Raw genomic sequence first — 22095 nt, 5'->3', positions numbered from 1 at the left:
CAACTGCTCTCTGGTCTTCTCCCATGGGATGGTTAACAATGCTGTCACTGTTGTACAGGCAAACCTTGAAAACAAACGCACACACAGAGCAATGGAACAAACGTTTGGTTAATAAAACTGCTGTTAAAAACAACTCTTCTTCTGGTAAGACCGAAGAGCAGCAGACTCAAGGTAGCAGATGGGGGAGACGGGGCTGCTTGACCCCACATCCATGCCAAGGATTTGAACCAGCAATCTTCTGATCACAAATCTGATCTTTCAACTACTAGAGCATACGCTGCCTTTATGTTTGGATGGACTTCTCTGAAGGCTTTTGCAGCAGCAGTGAAGAGGGTTAGAGACAGCTTGACACGCTCACCCCAGAGACAAACTTAATGCTGCATCACTTAACACACATAATTACCATCATGCATGTCAAGTAATATACATGTTATCTGTTTTAATTCACTCTAGTTGATGCCAACATGAATAAAATACTGTTGATCAGCACATGAAACCAAACCCCAAATTTAGTCAAACACTAATCAGTTTTTCATTTATTTCTTACAGACCAGGATGTGTAGGAAAGGATGGTGATGCTTCAACTACATTAGCATCCCCGCGTGTAATTGAGTGAGTAATCATTGACCATCAGGAAGGTCAATGGTCAAACCAGGCACAGCTGACCATTGTGACAATGGTTATTTCCGTTATTTCTTGACCAATCCCAGCTCTTCGTGTCATAGTCCGATGAGCTAAGACCAACAAATCATTTAGTCTTTGCAAACAGAAAAGGTGTGTTTGTTTATTTGCATATAGAGCAGAGTAACATGACCAGGATGATGACTTACAGCTGGTAATTTGATATCATAAAACCAGGGACTTTAGACCTGTTCCTGGGTTTTCCCATGGATTCAATAACAGACCACACACTAAAGTAAAATCTGATTATAAAATAAAGCTCCTCAGACAAAACCAAAAATCACATTTGGGCCACGTCCACAGTAAACAGTAAGTCACTTCAGCCTAGTATTCGGGATTTTCCTGTTGTGCAGACTGGATCGTGTATTTGTGCGGAAATAGCCCGTTAAATTGCCACCATTCCAGGATTCAGTCTGATTTGGACATGAGAACTGGAGAATTCTGATTCAGAGACAGTGTCATAAAATAAACTGCACTGAGAGGCATCCATGGAATGACCACATGCATTACTCAATTAGCACTAAAACAATGGCTCCATAGTGAGGAGTCATAGCAAAAGATATGAACTGTGAAGAGGCAGACAGTGGAGGGAGGGCGGAACCATATGTGTGCACGTATGCTTTGCTGCACACATTCCACAAAGTGAAAGAACTGACAACTACTTTTGATGTATTTTCAAGAAAATGGAAGAAAAAAAAAAGCATCTTTCAAACTTACTCATCTCAACCAAACACAGGGTAAATAACATCACTGTCTGTGTCTCTGTGATTTACAAAAGACAGTATCATGTAGAGTTGATAGTGTTCTGCTCTTTGGATAGACCTTTTTTCAAATGTGAAGGTAAAGTCGGACACTCCAAAATTATTCCAAAAACTAAATGCATGCAGAAAAGTGAGGTTAGCTGCATTCTTGAGCAGGGAACCAATGTTTTCACTCATGTCCTGTGGACTGGTCATTTATCTTCATGAGTGATCTCCACAATGTGTAAGGCCACTTAACTCCTCGATTCCTCAAGGCTGATTCACAGCCACAGTCAGGTCCACACCAGCATCCTAGTCAGAACTCATTTCCTGTCCAAGTCTGACCTCCAACTAACAGCACGCAATGGGCCGACAGTTTCTCATTTGTGTTAAAATCCACATGTAGGCTTGAATTGCTTAACAATAGGAAACAAGGTGGGATCACACATATACACACACACACACATCACCGATGATGAGGGATTGACTCATGGTTCCCATCTGGTCAGTGACAGTACAGTTAGTATTCCTTGACCTAGTGATTCAGGAGACTCGTAGAGATTCCTCATTCAAAATGTTAATTTCTGGACACTGAGCTAAACTCAGAAAACAATTAAAGTATCTTTAAATGCTGGATTGTCAGGGATTTTAGTCAAAACTCAACAAATAAAGTACAGCACTTCAACAATGAAGGCATTTTCTTGATTAAGCAAGACGTGAAGGGTTTCATTTCCTAAATTTCTGTCTGAAATAGGAAGTCAAATGGGGAGTCATTTTCATGTGTGCCTTCAGATCTACACTTCATTAATTATTATCACTAACATTCTCTATTGCTTTTTATAAAAACATTCAGGATTACTCTGACCAATACTTACTGCAACCTACTCTGTCTCCTAATCCAACAAGCTCCTGGACAAACAATGAAGGATTAAGAATAGACACTATGGGCTTCAAACATGTGGCACTGAGAGGGAAGACACAGAAGCTGCTGTAATCCACCCAAGGAAAACCCAAGGGTTATTTATAATAAGCCATTTTATACATTTTAAGGGTACTTTTATAATTAATACCATATCTTTGTGTCACATCTTAGTTCATTTATAGAATTGAAGCAACCTATAGTCCACAGGCTTTAAGAAGTTTTTGGGATACAATATAGATATTCTACTTTTCTACCTTTTAATTAGTCTGTGGTTTCCACTATGACCATTAAGCAGAGCTACTAAATTATTGCCACCACCAGAATTACAGAATGGCAATTCAATAGTCTACCTGTTACTGTTACTATACCCTAAATAATAAAGATCCTTAAGTCTCTCAAGACGTCAACAAACATCAACATTATCTAACTGCATGGCTCACTAGCCATCTATGCTTAGGTTGGATTTATTTTGATAATGCCACTGTTGGTGATGCCCAACATTTTCTGTGTCAATGTACGGAATAGGTTTTAAAGTATTACTCCTGATACTTGTTATCATAGTATTCATCTAGAGGGAGCATGTGTGTAAAACCTGGTAAAGACAAATATCACTTTTTACATCGTAAGACAAATGAGATAAATAGACAGGCAGAGGTGAAGGAACAGCTGTGTGGTGGGATGACCCGGAACCAATGCTTAAAAAAGTTCCAGCAGCAGCAGCAAAGTTCGGGCATTAAAAGAATATGAAGTGATATTCACAAGTGAACAGACAAGTTCAGAAATCAAGAATATATACAAAAAACATTTTTTTATCAGACCATAAGACATCATCATCATCATCAAACAAGATCTTGACCTGACAGGTGTGTGTTGACCCAGATCATTGTGCTGGCTGATGACATGAATTTACTCCACACTACATAAAAAGACACGGATAAAAAAAAAATCATCTGTTTCTAAAATCCCGTCATGCAGGATTTCCTCTCCCCAGTACATTTCTGTTGACACACTGATTCTTGTGGACACACACACACACACACACACACACAGTCCACCAGTTGTCTCCATGATAGAAGCCCCAGACATATACGAAGCAGGTGTAACAACAACACACTCCTTCTACTCAGAGTAGCAGACATCTGACAAAAAAATCAAGAGGAAACAAGGATAAGGACAAAACTGAAGCTGAAGTGACAGCTGCTCCTCTCAGCTGCATTTCATGTCACTAGATATGTATCTGCTTCTCCTGAAAGTCTGCCCTACAAAGCCTGTTCCTCTGACATCTTCAATTGTTTCCTTTAGTGCCACATTAAAACTCCAGTTACGTTCTTCAGTTCCTTTGGAGACACACATTTAGAGAGGAAATAAAAATATTTAAATGTAAAAGGAAACATTCTACTTTTATGGAGATCGGCATGTGTTAATATAGTGGTTTTAAAAGTGGGGGCTGTGGCCCATGGGGTGCCATCAGAGGGGACTCCAAAAAATCCAAAAAAACAGACAAACTATTTTTTATTTTTATGTAACTATTTGTCTTGAACTGTACAATGCGTAAACTGCCTGTAATCTTTGGATTTTCTGCTCTCCAAGCTAGCGTGTAGCTAGCTAGCACACAATGGAGAGGTTGATAAAAAAATATGGCATTTAGTGTGAATATACAGTGCTGACAACATTCATTAATACTTTTCTTAGTGTAACAATTGACTGATGAATAAAAGTAACAAAACATTCTAAAAGTTGATTTTGTAGCATTGTCTGTGGGTTTGAATGCTGTATGGAGGGCCTTGGTCAGTCATGATTTTTGTTGACTTTTCTTTGCTTTCAGTTTCTGTCAGAAAACACATAAAATGACCAACCACACAAATGGTTGTTGTGTTCCATTCTGTTCCATTAACTACAAATATTCCGGGTTCAACTCCTCATCTGTTGTGGTTAGCAACTTGATTGATCCACTTGTAAAGTGCACTTCTGGTTCAAATTGCCAAATGAAGGGGTGCCAGTAAATCACTCTTTATGTGCAGTACACTGACAAGCTGTCTAAGTGCCTAGTCCACAACATATACAGTATCTTCTATAACCCTGAGAAGAGCTTAGCATTAGTCTGATAACCCTGTTTAAGTGTTAGGGAGACGGACGTCAAGGTAATTTTTCTTCTGATTGAAGGGAAGATGCAAGGAAACCTATGGCAAGAAAGACCTCCCCAACATCTGTGTTTATCCTCCAGCTAAAACCAAGAAGCTATATTTACCCCAGTCAAACATATCCAGCACAGGGGGGAGGAAAAAAAGATGTAGCTCTGGTGAAGCCTCTGTTGGGCCTGGGTTTCCCATTCCATCTGAAATCCAAAGATGATCCCATCCTCTGAGAATAACACAGCGTGGTAATTCATGCACCTTTTTCTTTGACATTCTCACACGTGGTTGTGCTTTTCTGATTTCTCCTCTGTTCTGATAAGAAGAGAAAAAAACTGTAAACACCATATTTGCAGTGTCTGACCCTCCGGGGATGAAAGCAGGACAGAAGATAGCTGATAGATCAGCTGCCTACGGAAGGGAACGTTTTATAGCTGCAAATGACCATAAAGCTGAACTGTGCTTCAGGAAACAGAGCTGGCTCCTCGTTCTGTAAATCTCTGTCCTTTTGACACTGTCATGCTTGCAGATTTATGAACACGACCCTCAGGGGAAGCAAATATATCAACGTGAGTGGCGACAGGGGGCTACAATGCTGCTGGTGGTCTAATACATTTTCATTCTTAGCTGCACACCTGCACTTTGACTAATGCCTGTGGATGAGGCACACCAATCAAGGCACATATCAGCCAGTGGGTGACCTACAAGGTCAGAGGGTAAATCTCTGTCATGGCTACAAAAAAAAAAATCCATCCAATAAAAACATTTAAAAAGTCATAAAAAGTCATGCTGACTATGATTAGATCTGCATGACTAAGAATCATCATATTACAGACTGAAATAAAACTATATTACATAATTATTGGATTTCATTTGAATTCTCCCGTGTAAGCATTTCCCTCCACAGGCTCCACCCTGCTTTATTCTCTCGAAAACTTTTTGATAAAGACTGAACAACTGCAGTGACTAATGCATACCATTCTAAATTAAAATATAGCATTAAAAATTGCTCTACTACTACACTGTCACTGTATTGATTTGCAATTAAATTATTTTTCCCCTGTCAGAGCCAAAGTACAGTTTAAGGTATTAAATTGCTGATTTTAATAATGACTACTATTTCCCAACATTTCTGGTTCTGCTGATGACTCAAAGCACACTGTAGGTTTTGCCATCTAACTGCAGGGAGGAGTACTTGGTATCAGTGAGTACAGAAAATGAAACTACAACAGGTCCTTGACTCGAGAAAATGTGAATGCAGCACAGTCCAATGTGTGGTGTACAACCAGTTAACAAAGTGCCTTCCGTGTATAACACTGTGTGACAACGGATTTGTTTTAACGCCATTCGTCGGAATGATGGAACAAGACTTTCTTAAGACATTGATATGTAAAAAATGGTATTAGGACATGGTGGCCTAATAATTTGAATAGGGTAAACTCTAAGAGAAAGAGTTGTGTGCGCGCAAACATGCCTCATCTTGCTTTGCTTTGTATAGAGCATTTGTTTTTTAATCTTAGATAACACATGCTGTTGGTGAGTTTTAATTCTTTGTCACCACAACAATGTGCTTAGCACTCAAGCAGAAATTATTGGTTTTTGATTGCAACAAAACAAAGATTATGAATCTTTGATTATGAAAGTCACGCCAGAGGTTCACTTTATGAGGAGTATGAACTTACAGCTTCAAACTACAATTAAGACAGACAGATTCAATTAAAAAAAGATTTATGTTGAATACTGTGGCCTAAATATCTGTTTACACTTGTTCAACCTTTTAAGTTCAAGTTTAACATAATACTATACAACTTATCGCCCTGACATAGACCAGATGGCATCCTTAGCCCCAGGTATTATTCTGCTATCAGGACACACCAAGTATTTGGGATGCATATCATTTGGAGCTCAACTGCGTGTGTTTGTTTTTTATTAAGATTTATTGAACCCAGCCACCTCCAAAGATGAAACAGAAACTTGGCACAGCGACTTTTTTTTCTAAAATTACAAACAACAGGAGGGCTGCCAAGGTGCTGCGGTTGGGGAAGAAGAACTCTTACCAAAGCTGGAGCCAGCACACTATGGCTGCTGCCGAAAAACATAGTAACTTATAAGACAAAAAAAAAGCCAAAGAGAAAACAAGAGAAGCCCGTGACTGCACGTCTCTGCCACACCTTAACATACCTTCGCCAGAAACAAAGGAACAGAGAAAAAACAACAAACTCATAACTGTGCCATACCAAACTGATTTAACACAAACATGTTTTCAGAAAAATCAAACCCAATTTATGCGGCCCATACAGCTGTTCTCCAAGGAAGGTAATTTGTGGCGAACGAAACTTGCACTAAAACACAAGACATTCCTCAACATCTTCATAGTGGATGGTTTGTTGTCAAGTACGCACTGAATCCAAAAACAACAGCTGGAGGAGCTTCACATGTGTCATGGCGATGAAGCTGTGACATTTGAATAGATGAGCGTGGATAATGGAATATTATGGCCAAAATAGCCAAACAGACACGCTTGTTATAATAATATGAGGCTACTGAGTTAGTGCTAGTGCAGGGGGCTGCCCAGAGGACCCCGAATATGACACAATGCAACAATGAGACAGGGCCCACTGTGAAATATGTCAAGGAACTGCACCTGACATCAGAACAGTCCATGCAGAAACAATGTTCATGCAGCTAAACAGATGGTGTGGCCCTATTAGAGCATCTGTGTGTGTGTGTGTGTGTGTGTAGTGGATACTCGTGGGCAGACGTCAAATACCGTGTCCATCCCTGTTTTGCTAGCATCGTGCAGTTCTACTCCTGTACAGCCCTTTACACCTAAACTAACATTACTGTTACTACAGTGACCAGACCAGAACCTTGGATTTGGGTTTATTACTGGTCATCAAGTATGTTGGTGTCAAACTATATAGTCTCTAATTTCTCACAAAAATATCATCTTATCATCTAGTATTACAGCACATTCACTTCTAAGTTAACACTAAAGCAGACGAAAGTGATATTTGTGTATAAATATATAAGAATACACCAAACAATATATGTATGCAATAGTAACCTCATGTTCTCAACAGTTTTAAACTTTTCTTGAGGCAGTCTTAAAGCACTGAAGGATTGTTTGATGACTTCTGTGACACATCAGTATTACAAGGTCATTCATTTAATCTTTCAGTATGGGCATGTTATGTCTGTGTGTCACAAATGTCCTTATTTGCTAAGGGAATAAAAAAACTGTGGGTAGGTACCAAAACCATCTCATGAGAGCACTGTGTCTCTTCGCTGTGCACATGAGCGGACCATCTTCAATTTTATACTTAATAACGTTAATGTGCTGTAGATTTCCTGATGTCAGCAGGGCCTATAAATAGCACATCAATTTGCTGCCCAGTTTAGTGAAGCTTTAATTATATCACATTTTAATACCATGTAAGGAATGTAAATGTCTTCATTCAGAGTCTGTTGCAATCAGCTGCTGAAAAATGGTAGGTTGGATCCACTTATTATGTCAACGTTACACAGAAGGAAATGTACTTTTCAAACGTTAATTTTCTCAAAAGCAAATTATCTGAAAATGTATAAAAGGACAAACAACCACAAAAACAAAGAGAATGGTCACTTTGAATTAGAAATACAAATGCTGTAGTACAATTATCCAAAAAGGGATTCAAACAATATACATGCGATTTATTGTATAGTGTAGCGGTTATCATGCCTGCCCTGCACATTTACCCTGCATGCAGAAGGTCCTTGGTTCAAAACCCAGAGGACCCACATACTTGGTGCTGACCACCTGGGCATCTGGCTTTGGGCTACTGTGGGCCCAGGAGCTGGTTGCATACAGTCTGTCTGCTGTATATACAAGCAGGTTGAGACGTTAGGTCATTTCCAGATTTCCCATGGTTATGATAATGCAATTAGTTCCAGGTGAGAGACAACAAGAGCTAAGATGTGCAGTGAAGCCATGCTCTGCTGCTCTTGCTCGACAGATCCATCATCCTGATCCTCGACATGTCATTTCCTGAGGTCTGGAGAATACAGCAGCAGCAGACGCAGCAGATACGGGGAATCACTTCATAAAAGGAGGCATCATCACTTCCATATTCAACATACACGCGCGCACACATGCACTATCGTGCACACTGTACACACACGTACAGCTGATCAGAATCTGCGCGTCCAATCCTACAAGGGCACCGACCGACCCATCCACTGTCGCCACAATATAAACGTGTTGCACAGTGCATTACGTCAAATCAGTGCCAAATACAACAACTGTCTACAAAGTCAAACAGAAAAAAAACCGTGTACGTAACCCTGCCCCCACCCCCTGTGGCTCCCTCTGAAACAAACCTCCAGACTCCAGCCAAGGCAACTTCCGACTGCAGCACCTCCACCACCACTACAACTACTCGAAATTCAAAGCTCGTCCACAGGCTAACTAGCTGGCTAGCTGCGCTCCAAAACAAAGCTCCCATTGTCTGGAACTTGTAGTTTACCATTCTTTTTGCCCGGACTATTGTGATTAAGTCAGATAGGGCAAACTACAAATCCAAAGTCTGCATAGCGCCAGCAAGCACGCGCGCAGACGAGGAAGGTTGAGAATAATTCGTGGCTAAATAATCTTTGCGGACAAGAGCCTTGCACTGTACGCAAGGCTGTACATGTACTTGGCCGAATGGTTGGAGGTGGAAGCGGACAGTCGAGCCGGAGAGAGGAGCTCCAGGTGGTAGCGAGCCCGGCGCCCAAGCCGCAGTAAATGCGGCTGCTGCGCAGAAAACTGAGTGAAGTTGGTCGGCTCGGTTTATCTCTCTCATCCGCTCGCAAACGTCCTCTCCATTCGTCACTTTTTACGTAGCTTTTGAATCACCCGCACTGTTCCAAGTCAAAGTGTTCACAGAAAAACTACTCAAAGAGAAACACTCACCTCTCGAATGTTGCTCTGGTGTCTTCGGTTGCCCCCTAATCCGTTAAAGTAATTCTCCAGACATTACGAAAACACAATAGTTATTCGACGGTGGACTGGCAGTTCACCGAGCGAGACGCTGCCAGGAATGTTCATCCAGTCAACCGACACCACCACCGAGCTGCGCCCGCAACAGCTGCGCATGCGTAGCTCCAATGTGCTGCAACCTGATAGTAACATACAGGGGGCAGCATTCTACTACTGAGTGCTGCTCTTACTACTACTACTGTTATTACTACGACTGCCAATACTAATACTAATACTAAAGCTACTACCATAGAGATAATGTGGTATATTGCACTATATGCTGATACTTCTTACAATAGTATTATACATAATTATACAGAATGAAATAACATACAGCTTTCATTTACATCAATAATTGGTCAGGCTTTTCGTCATAATATTTCATGGATACAACTACTATTACCTGTACTGTACCTACAATACAAATAGAATACACTAAATTAATTACAAAAATACACATTCCATCTACAGTATATACCTGATTTTCAAAATTAAAAATAAATTGACCGTTTTTAGATAATCTTACGTTTATTTTATCACGTTTTAGGTAGTGGTGGAGGTGGGTGATACGTTTGTGAGGGCTTCGCATTATTCTGTGATGTGCATTGAGTTATATTATTCTATATGAGATAGGCATAACGACTACTAACATTTGTACCTGTGCAAAAACACGTTTTACTGTAAACAATGAAAGCGAAAGAGAATAGTGTAAATGTGTTGAGGTATGCTTACAATTTGGCCAGCACCACCACCTTGTGGCCATAAAACATAATTGGTTTCTTTACCTAGCATTACAATTAAACCATGAATAAAAATAGTATAAAGTTAGTAGGTGGAATCAACTCTATCAGTGGAAAATACTATAAGAAAAAAATGAATTTTGGTTTTTCGTTTAGTTCATACAACAAACACGGACAACCACACGCAAAAGTTCATTTTACTAAATACCAATTATAGAAAATATAATTTTAATTTATTTCTTATCGACTTGGTGAAGCAGTAAGACGGCAATAATGGTTGGTTAGTAACAGTTACTCGCCTAAGTTAAAATTATTTCAAAACTTAGCTCTGTTAGCCAAAATTTGATGATTAAAAAAAACTCAAGTGACGTTAGTAATTTAGAATTTAATATTTATTAAATATAATACTTTGCTAACTGGGATGTGTTGTAGTGTATAAAATTTCCATCTTCATGTTACATGTTAATATGTTACAATGTTACAATGGTAGATTACCACTTGAAACCACTTTCCTTTAATGCACACTAGAGGTCAGTCTAGCTTACAATTTGGCATTTATTTCTGCCAATATTTTTTGGCAATATTTTAAAGAAAAATGCTCTACATCGTTTGTTTTATTTTACGGTATTTCCCTGCAATATTTACTGTATGTTATATGTGAGCAATGGAATATATTACAAATATATATTACATATTATTAAAACGTTTGGAACACAAAATGAATGTACCCCAGTATCTTAGAATGACAGAAATTTACAATGGAATGAAGTGAGGATGCAACTTGGCCAAAAAATATTAAGTAGTCTATCTTCTAATTTTGACCTAAGTAAATAGGTTGTGAATTAAATTTGATCTAAGATTAAAACAAAACAATGTAACCGTTCTCGAGAAGCTTCCGTTATACAAAATAAAATCATTTACAGTAATTCATTTGTCAAAGGTCAATAATATTGTCAACAGCTGCCAGAAAGATATAGGTCAGAAGGAAGCACATTAGAAACCACAATACCCACAATGCACAATATCGCAAACAGTCACGGCGGAGACTTTTGTCTCCACCCTACGCGGTGGAGCTGCGCCCTGATATGCAAGCAACGCGCCGGAAGTAAGTACGCAGAAAAGCCTGTGGTCGACGACCATCCCTATGACTAGTAGATCAGCAGAAGCGGTCGCACTTGTTCTTCCCGTCGTTGAGGCGAACACCGGCGTATGAGGATGCAGAGTCACAGCCCACAGACTGACAGCTCGGTCCCCTGGATGTCACGCCTTTAATAGAAGCCCGAGCCTGTTTGAATAACGATGGACGTCGTCTCAGCTGGCTGACAGGCGACGACCAGGAGTGTTTTTCTGTTGCTGTATAGAATTTGGGTTTACGGTCGTTACGGCTCTTCACTGGTCCGCCTCAGTCCGGTGCATCTACACGCCCATGCGACGATGTCGGTGGAAACGACAGGCTTCGGTGTCCAGGTTAGGTTATAGTAAAGACAAGATGTTTACGCAATGAAATAACGTGGGTTTTTTTGTTGCAAAAGACGCAAAGCTAGACTGGGCATATCTGCGCACAAATTAGATACACTATTATTATTATTATTATTATTGTTGTTGTTGTTGTTATAAGAAGAAGGGCTGTCATTTTATACCATAAGACATGGAACCGGCTGCAGTACCTTTATGCAAACCCTTTTTGACCATCTGATTACCACAGTGCGATTATTTCTATCTTCTACAAAGAGTCTTGGAATATTCTTACCTCCGCTACCAGACTATCGATGTATTGATTATTCAATAGGTGATCAGGAGTCATTGTGCTGTGCGTCTGACCGGGAGTGCAGCAGGATCATGGTAAATGCTGTCACCTCTTTACCGTCAGCGGTGCACAAGAGTTTATTCTCCAATGAAGGAATCTCATGACCAGCAACAGAGGCGACTGAACGAGGCCGCTGCGCTCACAAGGAGATCGGGTTGTTGTGATCATACTGGGCTGGATGATGATCCCGGTGCATACATAGAGAGACACCCTCGTAGAGAAACCTGCTGCCCCGTCGTTGGCTTGTTTCCGTGAGCGTTCATCCATCTTATACAGGACCGGGCCTGTTGGTGAAACGCTACCGATGAAGGCGCAAACAGACTCCTAAGTGGCCCACTGACTCTGACCGGACCGGCATCTGTGGATCTAGGGCGAATATTACTGCTCAACAAATATTCCATATTCATGGACATGGCAAGCGGGGGAGGTGCGTCCACATTGGGCTGGAATAATAAGGACCTCCGCTTAGAAGATTTCACTCGGCTCACACACAGACTGCTGTTTTTATTGGCCCCATAAATGCTCTTTATTTATTTTGCCAAAATTAATCAGACAATCAGTGGTGGGTTTATTATGAGGCGTCTCTAATAAAGTCAGTGTACTCTGCTTTTATGCATATGACAGATAGACTGATAAAAACTGAACACCCCAAAATTGGATATTGTTGAAAAGGTCACAATTAGTATGACTGAGTAATTAACAGTAGTTACATGTCCAGGTGCTGCACACAGGAATTATGACTGGGCTTCATCAGACCTGCTGCTTCACATGAAAGACACCATTGTGAAAGCAATCATTTGAGTTTGATGGGCGGTTGAACTCACCGGTCCACCCAGCTGACCGTCTGTTTGACCTGGACCTTGAATGAACTTGCTATTGGGAATTCATGTTACTTATACACTGCATAGCAACACCACAGAAGCAACCAGTGAGTGGATTTGGCACAGTTTCAGCAGAGAGATGTTGTGATAAGAGAGAGCAGTTGCAGCCCCCTGATCTTCTGATCCCTTCTCTCCCCCACTGGTGGCCGAGAACACCCCCTCTCAGTCAATGGGCGCTGTATGGATTTTGCGCCTGAGTTGACAGAGGACAAACCAACAGCGTCAAAAAGCAACCACGCTGCCATGAACCCCTACGGCAGAGTGAGCAGCACAGCAACCCCCCTCTGCACCAGCTGTGGGGGCTGCTGCTCCCCACCTCCTCCCTGCCTAATTACACCCGGCCCTCATTCCTCCTCCACTACCTCTTCCTCCTTTTCCCCAATTCCCCCGAATATGACCCCTCCACCACCAATGTTTCCTGCTCCAGCTGTGCAGGGCGAGAACGGCAGCAGCTGGAACTCCACCATCTCTTTCTCTGGCTCCCCAGACTCCCATGAGGGTCACCACTGTGGAACTAACAACCCCTACTGGACAGCAGTTTTTGACTATGAAGCCACAGCAGATGAGGAGCTAACACTGCGGCGTGGTGACCTGCTTGAGGTTCTCTCAAAAGACTCCAAAGTATCTGGGGACGAGGGTTGGTGGACAGGTAAGATCCAGGACAAGGTGGGAATCTTTCCCAGCAACTACGTCACAAAAGGTGATGCCACGAACTATCAGCAGCTCACCGCAGGGGGTTTGGTGGTGGGAGGTGTTGGTGAATGCCCCTTGGAGATAGACTTCTCAGAACTCTTACTCGAAGAGGTTATAGGAGCTGGTGGATTTGGGAAAGTATACAGAGGACTGTGGCGTAGAGAGGAAGTAGCAGTGAAGGCAGCCAGGCAGGACCCTGACGAGGATATCAGCGTCACCGCACAGAGTGTGCGTCAGGAGGCCAGGCTGTTCTGGATGCTGCGGCACCCCAACATAATTGCACTTCGTGGAGTTTGTTTGCGTGAACCCAACTTGTGTCTAGTGATGGAATATGCCAGAGGTGGGGCTTTGAACCGGGCCTTGGCTGGAAAGAAGGTGCCACCAAGGGTTCTGGTGAACTGGGCCGTCCAGATTGCTACGGGAATGGATTACCTTCACAACCAGGCATTTGTACCCATCATCCATAGAGACCTCAAGTCCAGCAACAGTAAGTACTGCAAACATGTAAATAACTTCATTTTGTCTTTTGGTGTAGTGTTTACATATCATACCAAAACATTCGGTGACTATATTACTAAATAAGTATCACAACATTGTCAAAAAGAAACATTTTTGCTACACACTGACTATGTCCACCACATCTGTGACCTTTGTATGACTGTTATATATTGAAAGATCAAAAGTGTTAAGTTGTAGCTTAAAGTCAGCTTGATAAAAACACATTTAAAAACAGAACAACAAAAAAGATAAGAAATAGCTTTAATTACATCTAAGGTGAAATCTGGATTATTAAAATCAATACAAAATCTAAAAACGTATGGCTGGAAAAATACTTAAAAATATAACACACATAACAATACACATAAAATAACACATAAACTAAAAGATAGTAATAACTGTAGCAGGGAGATATCCAGTGTTGCAGTGTCGCTATCCACTCCTTGACAGTAAACAAATAACCTGCTGTGTGCACACATGAATGTCTGCAGCATAAATATTCAAAACACAAATGTAGAGATAAATACTGTGGGAAACACATGGGGTGTGCAGTAAATGGCACACTCAGTGGAGTCATTTGGGCTGTATGTAGAAAGATGTTTGTTTAGTTTTAAATGTAATGTATGCTCTACATCCTGAAGGAAATATACTCATTTATAGGGCTGCTAAAATTAACAAAGTCACTATGAGTTACTATAGACGTTTAACGCCACAGTCACATGATGTTTGAAGCAATTCAATGTGAGCTAACTATGGACAATAATAGGACTGATCGTGAATGAATATTTTAATGAATTTGTTTACATTTGTTGTTGTTACATCTACAGGTTTAGTAACAATTTCAGTGTGCCCATGGTAACCCAGAGCCATGATTAGTGACAATTAAAACAATTCATTAATATGCCATAGAATTATTATTTCTTTAAATATTCAGAGGTCTTCTGAGGTTACAACAAATTACACTAGTAGAGGTTGAGGCAAGCTGTTCCTTTCGGCAGAACAATGAAGCCGTGTGTTAAAACGGCTGAGCCAAATATTTTTTCACAAATGTCAAATAATGCAATAGCAAATAGCAGACACAGGGACAAAACAGAAACCACAGTGTCAATGTTAAATGTATTGTTAAAAACCTAATTGAATAATTATATATTGCATTGAATAATGTCCATATTGACCTGTTTGACCTGGCTGAGATCCTATTTGTGGTGACGGCAATTACTGTGTCCACGTAGTAACAGATTGTAGCACAGTTCCACAGGGACCTGTGGTTCTATTATTATTCGTACATATACTAGAGTATGTACAAATATGCTAAAAGGCTTTTTATCAGCGAACGTACAAGAGTCTGAAAGACAGATGCAGGCGATAAAGTGTGTGAATCTACCTCTATAATCTTCCAACCCAATCTTTACCCTTTCCCTCTCCCGCTGCTCCTGCGGCCCCTCCTCCTCCTGCAGGAGCAGTGCTTCTGCTCTGCAACTAACTGTGCTATTTTTGGTCCTTTGTGCTACTTGCTTTTTAAAGACGCAGTTGCAAGTGTTGGTTTGTCAAAGAAATAATACACAGCTGGCATCTTGAATGCCCTAATGTATGGGCCAATGTTTGTTTTTTAAGACACACAGTCTGGACTTTAGACCATGTGTGTATATTCCGAGGGATCTGAAGGCAAAATAGACCAAAATACATTTTTAACAGCAGTTAAACAGCAGTTTGAAAGACTTGATTTAAAAAAAAAATTGAAATCCAGGACAATTTCAAAAAAATATATATATATAATGTTTATATTATATGGTTCATGTCACATTTTGTCACTGAAGTGAAACAGATGCTCTGACACAGTAAGAATTCTATGTCAGAGAAGTTGGTGATGCTCAGGTCCTCATCTTTCAAAATAAAGTACATGTCTGGAATGAGGTACTAGAGGAAAATGGGTTCCCGTGTATCCGACTTTCTGAAGCTGGTACAATAGGTCTGCTAGATCTGTGTCTGTCCACTAGGCAGTTAAACTCATATACATTAAACTAATTACTATATATAATGTTTATATTATATGGTTCATGTCACATTTTGTCACTGAAGTGAAACAGATGCTCTGACACAGTAAGAATTCTATGTCAGAGAAGTTGGTGATGCTCAGGTCCTCATCTTTCAAAATAAAGTACATGTCTGGAATGAGGTACTAGAGGAAAATGGGTTCCCGTGTATCCGACTTTCTGAAGCTGGTACAATAGGTCTGCTAGATCTGTGTCTGTCCACTGGGCAGTTAAACTCATATACATTAAACTAATGTTACTCATCCAAATGTCAGAGTTGCTGCTTTGGAGTTAGCCTCACTGCTAACGCAGCTTGACATGACTTTAAACAGCTAATGCTACATCTGAAAAACAAAAACAAAAGCAAAACTGCTGGGCAGTTGTCCTGTTGCTATGTTTGTTGTTCTGAACAAATGGTGGCTCTTACATGTGGTACAAATATTAAGCTTGGAGTGTTCTTGGCTCACTGTGTGTGTGAATTACTTCCAGGTTAACGACTAACGTTAGCCTGGTTAGGCTAATGTTAGCTTCTGCTTGTGAGCCTGAGCTTCTTCCCCTGTTCTCTCAAAACAGAAGGCATGAACAACGCTAGTAGCTGGTTAAGGCTAATCATGCTGGTGATCAGCCAATTCCAATCGCTCTCAGGTCGATCGGTGCAGCTCTACCATTGGCTCTTTACTCCTCTTCATTCTCCCTCTCTACAGTGCATTTTACACTCCAGGCGTTTGGAGCTTCTCTTCCTCCTGCAGCCGCTGGTGGAGTCAGATAAGTATTGGTCAGACAACAACTCACCAGAGCTGCCTATCCGCGTTGACATCGGCACTGTTTCCGTGTCACTGAGTCACACAGCTGAAAGCTGTTAGCTGAGGCCTTAAATGTCACTCCTTCAAATAAGAGGTTTGTTTGTGTGGCATTAGAGAGTGAAGAAGTGCAGAAATATCTCAGCTGAGACCCTTCTTGTTCTCCTCAGATGAAATGATGAAGACGTGTGGGTGCTAATTGTTAAGTACGTGATTATATGAGTCACACGGAGGGTTTGACTCCACAGTGCCCAGAAGAAAAAGGGCATCGGGGGAAAGTGAGAAGGAGGAGATGAGGGGAGTGAAGTAAATCAAAAAGATGAGGAGAATAACGCAGGGGAGTAAAATGTGTTCTCGATAGAAAATAAGCCCAGGGATGAGCGAAAGAGGGAGAGTTGGGGATGTAAAAAGTGAGAAACGACACTGACGGTAAAGAACAAGAGAAGGGGAGCGTGGGGGATAAACTGCAGTTCATCTCAGTTTAGGGTTACACCTCAGCTCATTGTCAAGGTGCTCTGGTCTCAGGTGTCCTCTTCAAACTGCCGACCACTTGGCATCAGTGTGGTTACAAAGTCAGCTCAGGCCCCTGAGCTTCTCCTCTGTCTTTAGTAAACAATCTTCCTTCTCCCACTGAGAAATTCATCAGGGCAAAAGCACAACGCTGCTGGTTTTTGCATTTTCAAAAGATGCCTCTGAAATCATGTTCGATTTGACGTTTTTATCCTGAGTGACAGAGTTTGGTCCAAAGAGGAATAATCTGATTGCCATGACAGTGCTGTGTCACAGTGGGTTTGTGGGATGGCCGGTCATTGCCCTGGTTTACACACTTCACCTCCCTCTCTCAGAACCAGGATGAGTCTGAAGTTGTTCGGTGCACAGTGCGTCCATTCTCATCCATCATGTATTTGTTATATGTAAGTAAGGTTCTAAAAACGCAGGGACTTTTATTTTGAAAATCTTGAGTTATCCTTCCATATCGCGTGAGTTTTTATTCTAAGAAAAAATGTTGTTTAGGTAGAAATGATCCAGCCAGGCTAGTGTAGCATTAGCACAACTCCATTGTCTTGCCAAGCATAACATGAATGCAAGTGTAATCATTAAGTAGCTCTGGATGGCCACTAACATAATTCAGCAAAATGTTATGTTACCCAAACATGTCAAATGTCTTAAACTAAATAAAAGTTAGAAAATAATAATAAAAATATGTGTATAAACACGTAAAGGGTGACAGGTGGTACCTGTGCTTGCTGCTTCACTTTCTGATGTAGTAACCAGTCAACACTGAACACCACTGAACGTCACTTCCTGAGACGTGAGGTTGATCATAAAGCCTAAAAAAGGGAAAAAAAGTTTTATTATAGACAACAGATTGCCAACGCAATATCTGTTCCAATTTCTGCCCAAATACACAGGCTTTAAAAAACCTGCTACAAATTTTTGTTTAGTACATTATTATAGCCAGAAAGTTCAAAAGTGCTGTGAGAGATATGACAGACATATCACAAAAAAACCTAAATGTTTTCTGAAGTTTTACTTTCTTAATGAAACACCCAGAAAATCCAACTCAAAAAATACAATAAAATAGAATATTGATAAAGGTAAAAGTATCATGGTTTAAGAAGAGGAATATAAATAAACTGGGGTTTGAAACGAACATCAGAAACCTGCCGGTCACAGGTCACATAAAACCCACCCTGGTGCCACGAAAAGCCCCAGGGCAGAGTAACTTAGTGGTCTGTGAGAATTCCGCAAAGCAGTCAACAAATAAGGACCAGGTAAATGGATCTAGACGGGTTTTTTTTTTCCTCCGTTGCATTTGTTTCATTCTCACTGCCAGGATGCAACGACTGAGTCATGGTTTCATTAGAAGCCACTGAGAGTCACCGACACCACATGCAGGCCTCGGTGGAGTCTGCAGGTAAAACAATACAGGTGAGCTGATCACCTGTTGCTACCAACAGCCGTACACAGACAGGACAGGGCTCTCATGTAATGTACAGGCTCCCTGTGGACGTTATGTTCTGTGATGATGTGCAAGCGCGTGGTTTCTGTGATGTTAAACGTATGTACAGTACCGGCCAATGACGAGCCACGTTGACATTATCAGCTGTTTTGTATCTGCTGTCGCTCGAAATGGAAGCCATGTTTACACAGTCAACAAACATCTAAGTAGTATGCACTCTGACTGTGTGTGTATGTGTGAGAGTGTGTGTGTTTTGGAAGCAGGCTGGCCAAGTACGCTTGCAGTGTTCAAATTACATAGTGAGAAATTGAGAGAAACCCATTTTTAGAAGCTGATTTTTCAGCTATTTGGTTCCCACTCTGTTTTGATACGTGACACCAGTGACAACAACATCAACAACAGCAGCAGTTAAAACGCTATTCAGCAGATTGGCAAAACCAGATATGGCTCTGAGTCCGTGTCAATGAAGAGCCTGAAGGCCGAAGGCCAGTCCCGAAGACAGACAGTGGTGGAGGGTGAGACCATGGTGAACTGCACTGGTACAGGATGTGGAAATGTTTCACTGGGACAGAACAAGGAAATCATTTGAATGAATGAAATAAACAGTGGCCTCAGTCTCGTTAGCTTTCAGTAAAGCATTTCGCTGAACAGGTTCTTAATTCTGTAGTTTATTTGAGTGATTTTTTTTTCCAAAAGAATTATTGTCAGATAAACCAATGGTAATCCAATTTATAGGTAAACAGTAGATAAAGCATGACAGCATTTCAATGGACAGTAAAGGTGATTGTCACCTGGACGTGACTGCAGTAGGAGTTTTAGGTTTTAGCTAATGTTCATGGTATTTTTCACAAAGAACCACAATGTAATCAGAAAATATCTTGGTTTGTTATTTATTTTCCTGAATTATTTGCTATTTTAATGGACAAAAAAAATACTTAATGAAACCTGTTGAGCAATTTTAGTGATTTTTTAATTTTTCAGCAAATAATACTTAAAGTATAGCTTCATTTTTTTTACTTCTACAATGAATGAATGAAATAGAGATCAAATTATTTTTGCAAAATGAATCCGATATTTTTATTAACAGCTTACAGCACTTATTAATTATCCAGTAGTAATTATTAAGGAAAATAATATGTATCTAAAAGAAAAAAATACAATTAAGAAAAATGAATATTAGTGATTAAAATGCATAAATAAATAACTGGAAAAATATCTGTGTTGTGCGAAAGTATTTTTTCGTATGAGTAAACCTTAAATAAATGATGTTATTGCTATTATTTTCCATTGTGGTAATCGCAATATTTAGTTTTACAAGACATAAAGTTTTAAAAATAAAACAGTATTTCCTCCTCCATCACCAGCAGTACTACAGTTCCACTCAGGCTGGTGAAACAGTCCCTGGACTTGTATGTTATTTTCCTACGGTTTGTTGAGTTTTGAAAACTGAGCATGTGTAGCCTCCGGCGTGTGCGTCTGTCCTGCAGCGAAGGCTCCTTTCTGAACTGTGACAAATTCTCAGTGGTATAATCCTGTGTCTATCTGATACTCCCTCCTTCTCATGTCTGTCTCCTCCAGTTGGGTTTCTCATCTGTCTCCTTCACTCCTCCTCTCCTCCTCTCTCCTCCTCCTCCTCCCTGTCCTCAAAACCCTCATTAAAAGACAGAGGTCTAAAAGCCTGGATAATTGTTTAGATCTCAGTATCCGATGGTACAAACCCAAACCATTTCATAAATATTGATTGGACTGTTGTCCTAATGACTTGTCAGATAAACAGACAGTGTTGTGAAAATTGGTTAAAAAGGAATTTTAAACCGTCTGTGTAAATGGTATCACAAATTATGACTGAATGCTCCACAGTTCATCCATTCAGTGTCGGTGAATGGTAAAAATGATAGAAATGTAGAACCTGTAGCATTAACATCATGTTTAAATTCACGTTAGAAAGAACAGCAAAATGAATTTGAATCCAAAAATCCTGCAATAAAAACCAGAATTCATATATATATATATTAACATTAGCCATACATTGACACCAATACCAGTATCAGTATTGAGTAGAATACCTCATTCAAATACTGCATCATGGCTTTTCTCTCCAATCAGATGTGCACTGATCAGCCAGTTCAGTGTCTGATTGTCTACGTGGTAGTTTATCTAAGAAGGTCAATGATGTCAGCAGTTTGGAGGAATTTCAACATCAGGAACTAAGACGGGAGCAGGACTTACTGTAAGATTAACTCTGTTGTGATAGGAGGAAATGAATATAACACCGATGTCTGTAGACAGAGGAGTGTGAGGAGTCTACACCTGACCAAGTCACTTTTTGTTGAGACCTATTTATCCAACATTGTGTACATTTGTTATGTTTATTGAAACATAGAAATAGTTCCACGGGAGACAGTGTTTTCAGTTGGAATGAGATGTTCGTGTAAAAGCTCCACTCACGTTCTGTTCAGATGACTGTGTTATTATGCAGAAAGTTCAACTGAATTTATCTTTACATATTTTTAAAATGCATGCTTAGTATATATTATTGTTCTTATTATCATTATTATAATTTCAATTAATATTTAAAAACTAAGCAGAGAAATATTTGTTTCGGTTTGGCTTGAAACAACCTTTTTTCTCTTCTAATGAGGAAGAAAAAATATATTCATGGCTTTGAGCATTTTCCTGCTTTGTTTGGTGGTTTGGGTTGAGTTCAAACAGACACACACACACACACACAGACACACACTGTAAGTCATCCTATTACCCACAGAGCTGTGTGACCAATATAACCCTGTCTTCCAGTCCGTTGCGTACTGTATATCACACATTTCAGCCGTGGTTGAGAAGAAGGATTCAACTGAGGTAAAACGAGATGAACACTGTGTGTGTTTTCTGGTCTGTTGTCGAGTGAGTCTGCACATTAGACAGCAGGACAAGCTGGCACTGGAGCACAGACGCACACGCGCACACACACTCCTACTGTCATACACGCAGCACACACATGCATGCACGTGGACACTTGCATACAGGCACACACTCATGTAAATGGCGCAGCGCAGCAACAATGACCCCATTCTCACACAGCAGCCCAAGACAGAGCGAGGGCACGGCTCACAATGGCAGGAGTCACTGCACTGGACGGGGGCGGGGGGGCGGTGGGGGGGGGGGGGGGGAGGGCAACAGAGGTGGAGCAAGAGGCAAATGGCCGGTGC

At 40.7% G+C, this 22095-nt stretch overlaps 2 protein-coding genes across 2 annotated transcripts in view; one reads left to right on the top strand and one right to left on the bottom strand.

The window, feature by feature from the left end:
* sipa1l3 (signal-induced proliferation-associated 1 like 3) overlaps positions 1-9619 on the bottom strand; it is a 56897-nt gene extending 47278 nt beyond the window's left edge. Inside the window, exon 1 of the mRNA XM_025055258.1 lies at positions 9409-9619. The gene's annotated coding sequence lies outside the window, so the exon portion shown is untranslated. The remainder of the gene's footprint in view (positions 1-9408) is intronic.
* A 1374-nt stretch (positions 9620-10993) lies between these two features.
* The window catches only part of map3k10 (mitogen-activated protein kinase kinase kinase 10), a 28443-nt gene continuing 17341 nt past the window's right edge, over positions 10994-22095 (top strand). The window contains exons 1-2 of the mRNA XM_025054978.1: positions 10994-11681; positions 12004-14082. Of these exons, the coding sequence (XP_024910746.1) occupies positions 13083-14082 (1000 nt within the window). The 5' untranslated portion in view covers positions 10994-11681; positions 12004-13082. The remainder of the gene's footprint in view (positions 11682-12003; positions 14083-22095) is intronic.

The sequence above is a fragment of the Cynoglossus semilaevis genome, chromosome 4 (genome assembly GCF_000523025.1).
Source record: "Cynoglossus semilaevis isolate Cse_v1.0 chromosome 4, Cse_v1.0, whole genome shotgun sequence".
NCBI classification, from domain to species: Eukaryota; Metazoa; Chordata; class Actinopteri; order Pleuronectiformes; family Cynoglossidae; genus Cynoglossus; species Cynoglossus semilaevis.
The sequence above is the reverse complement of the archived record's forward strand: the minus strand, read 5'-3'. Positions and strand labels throughout refer to the sequence as shown.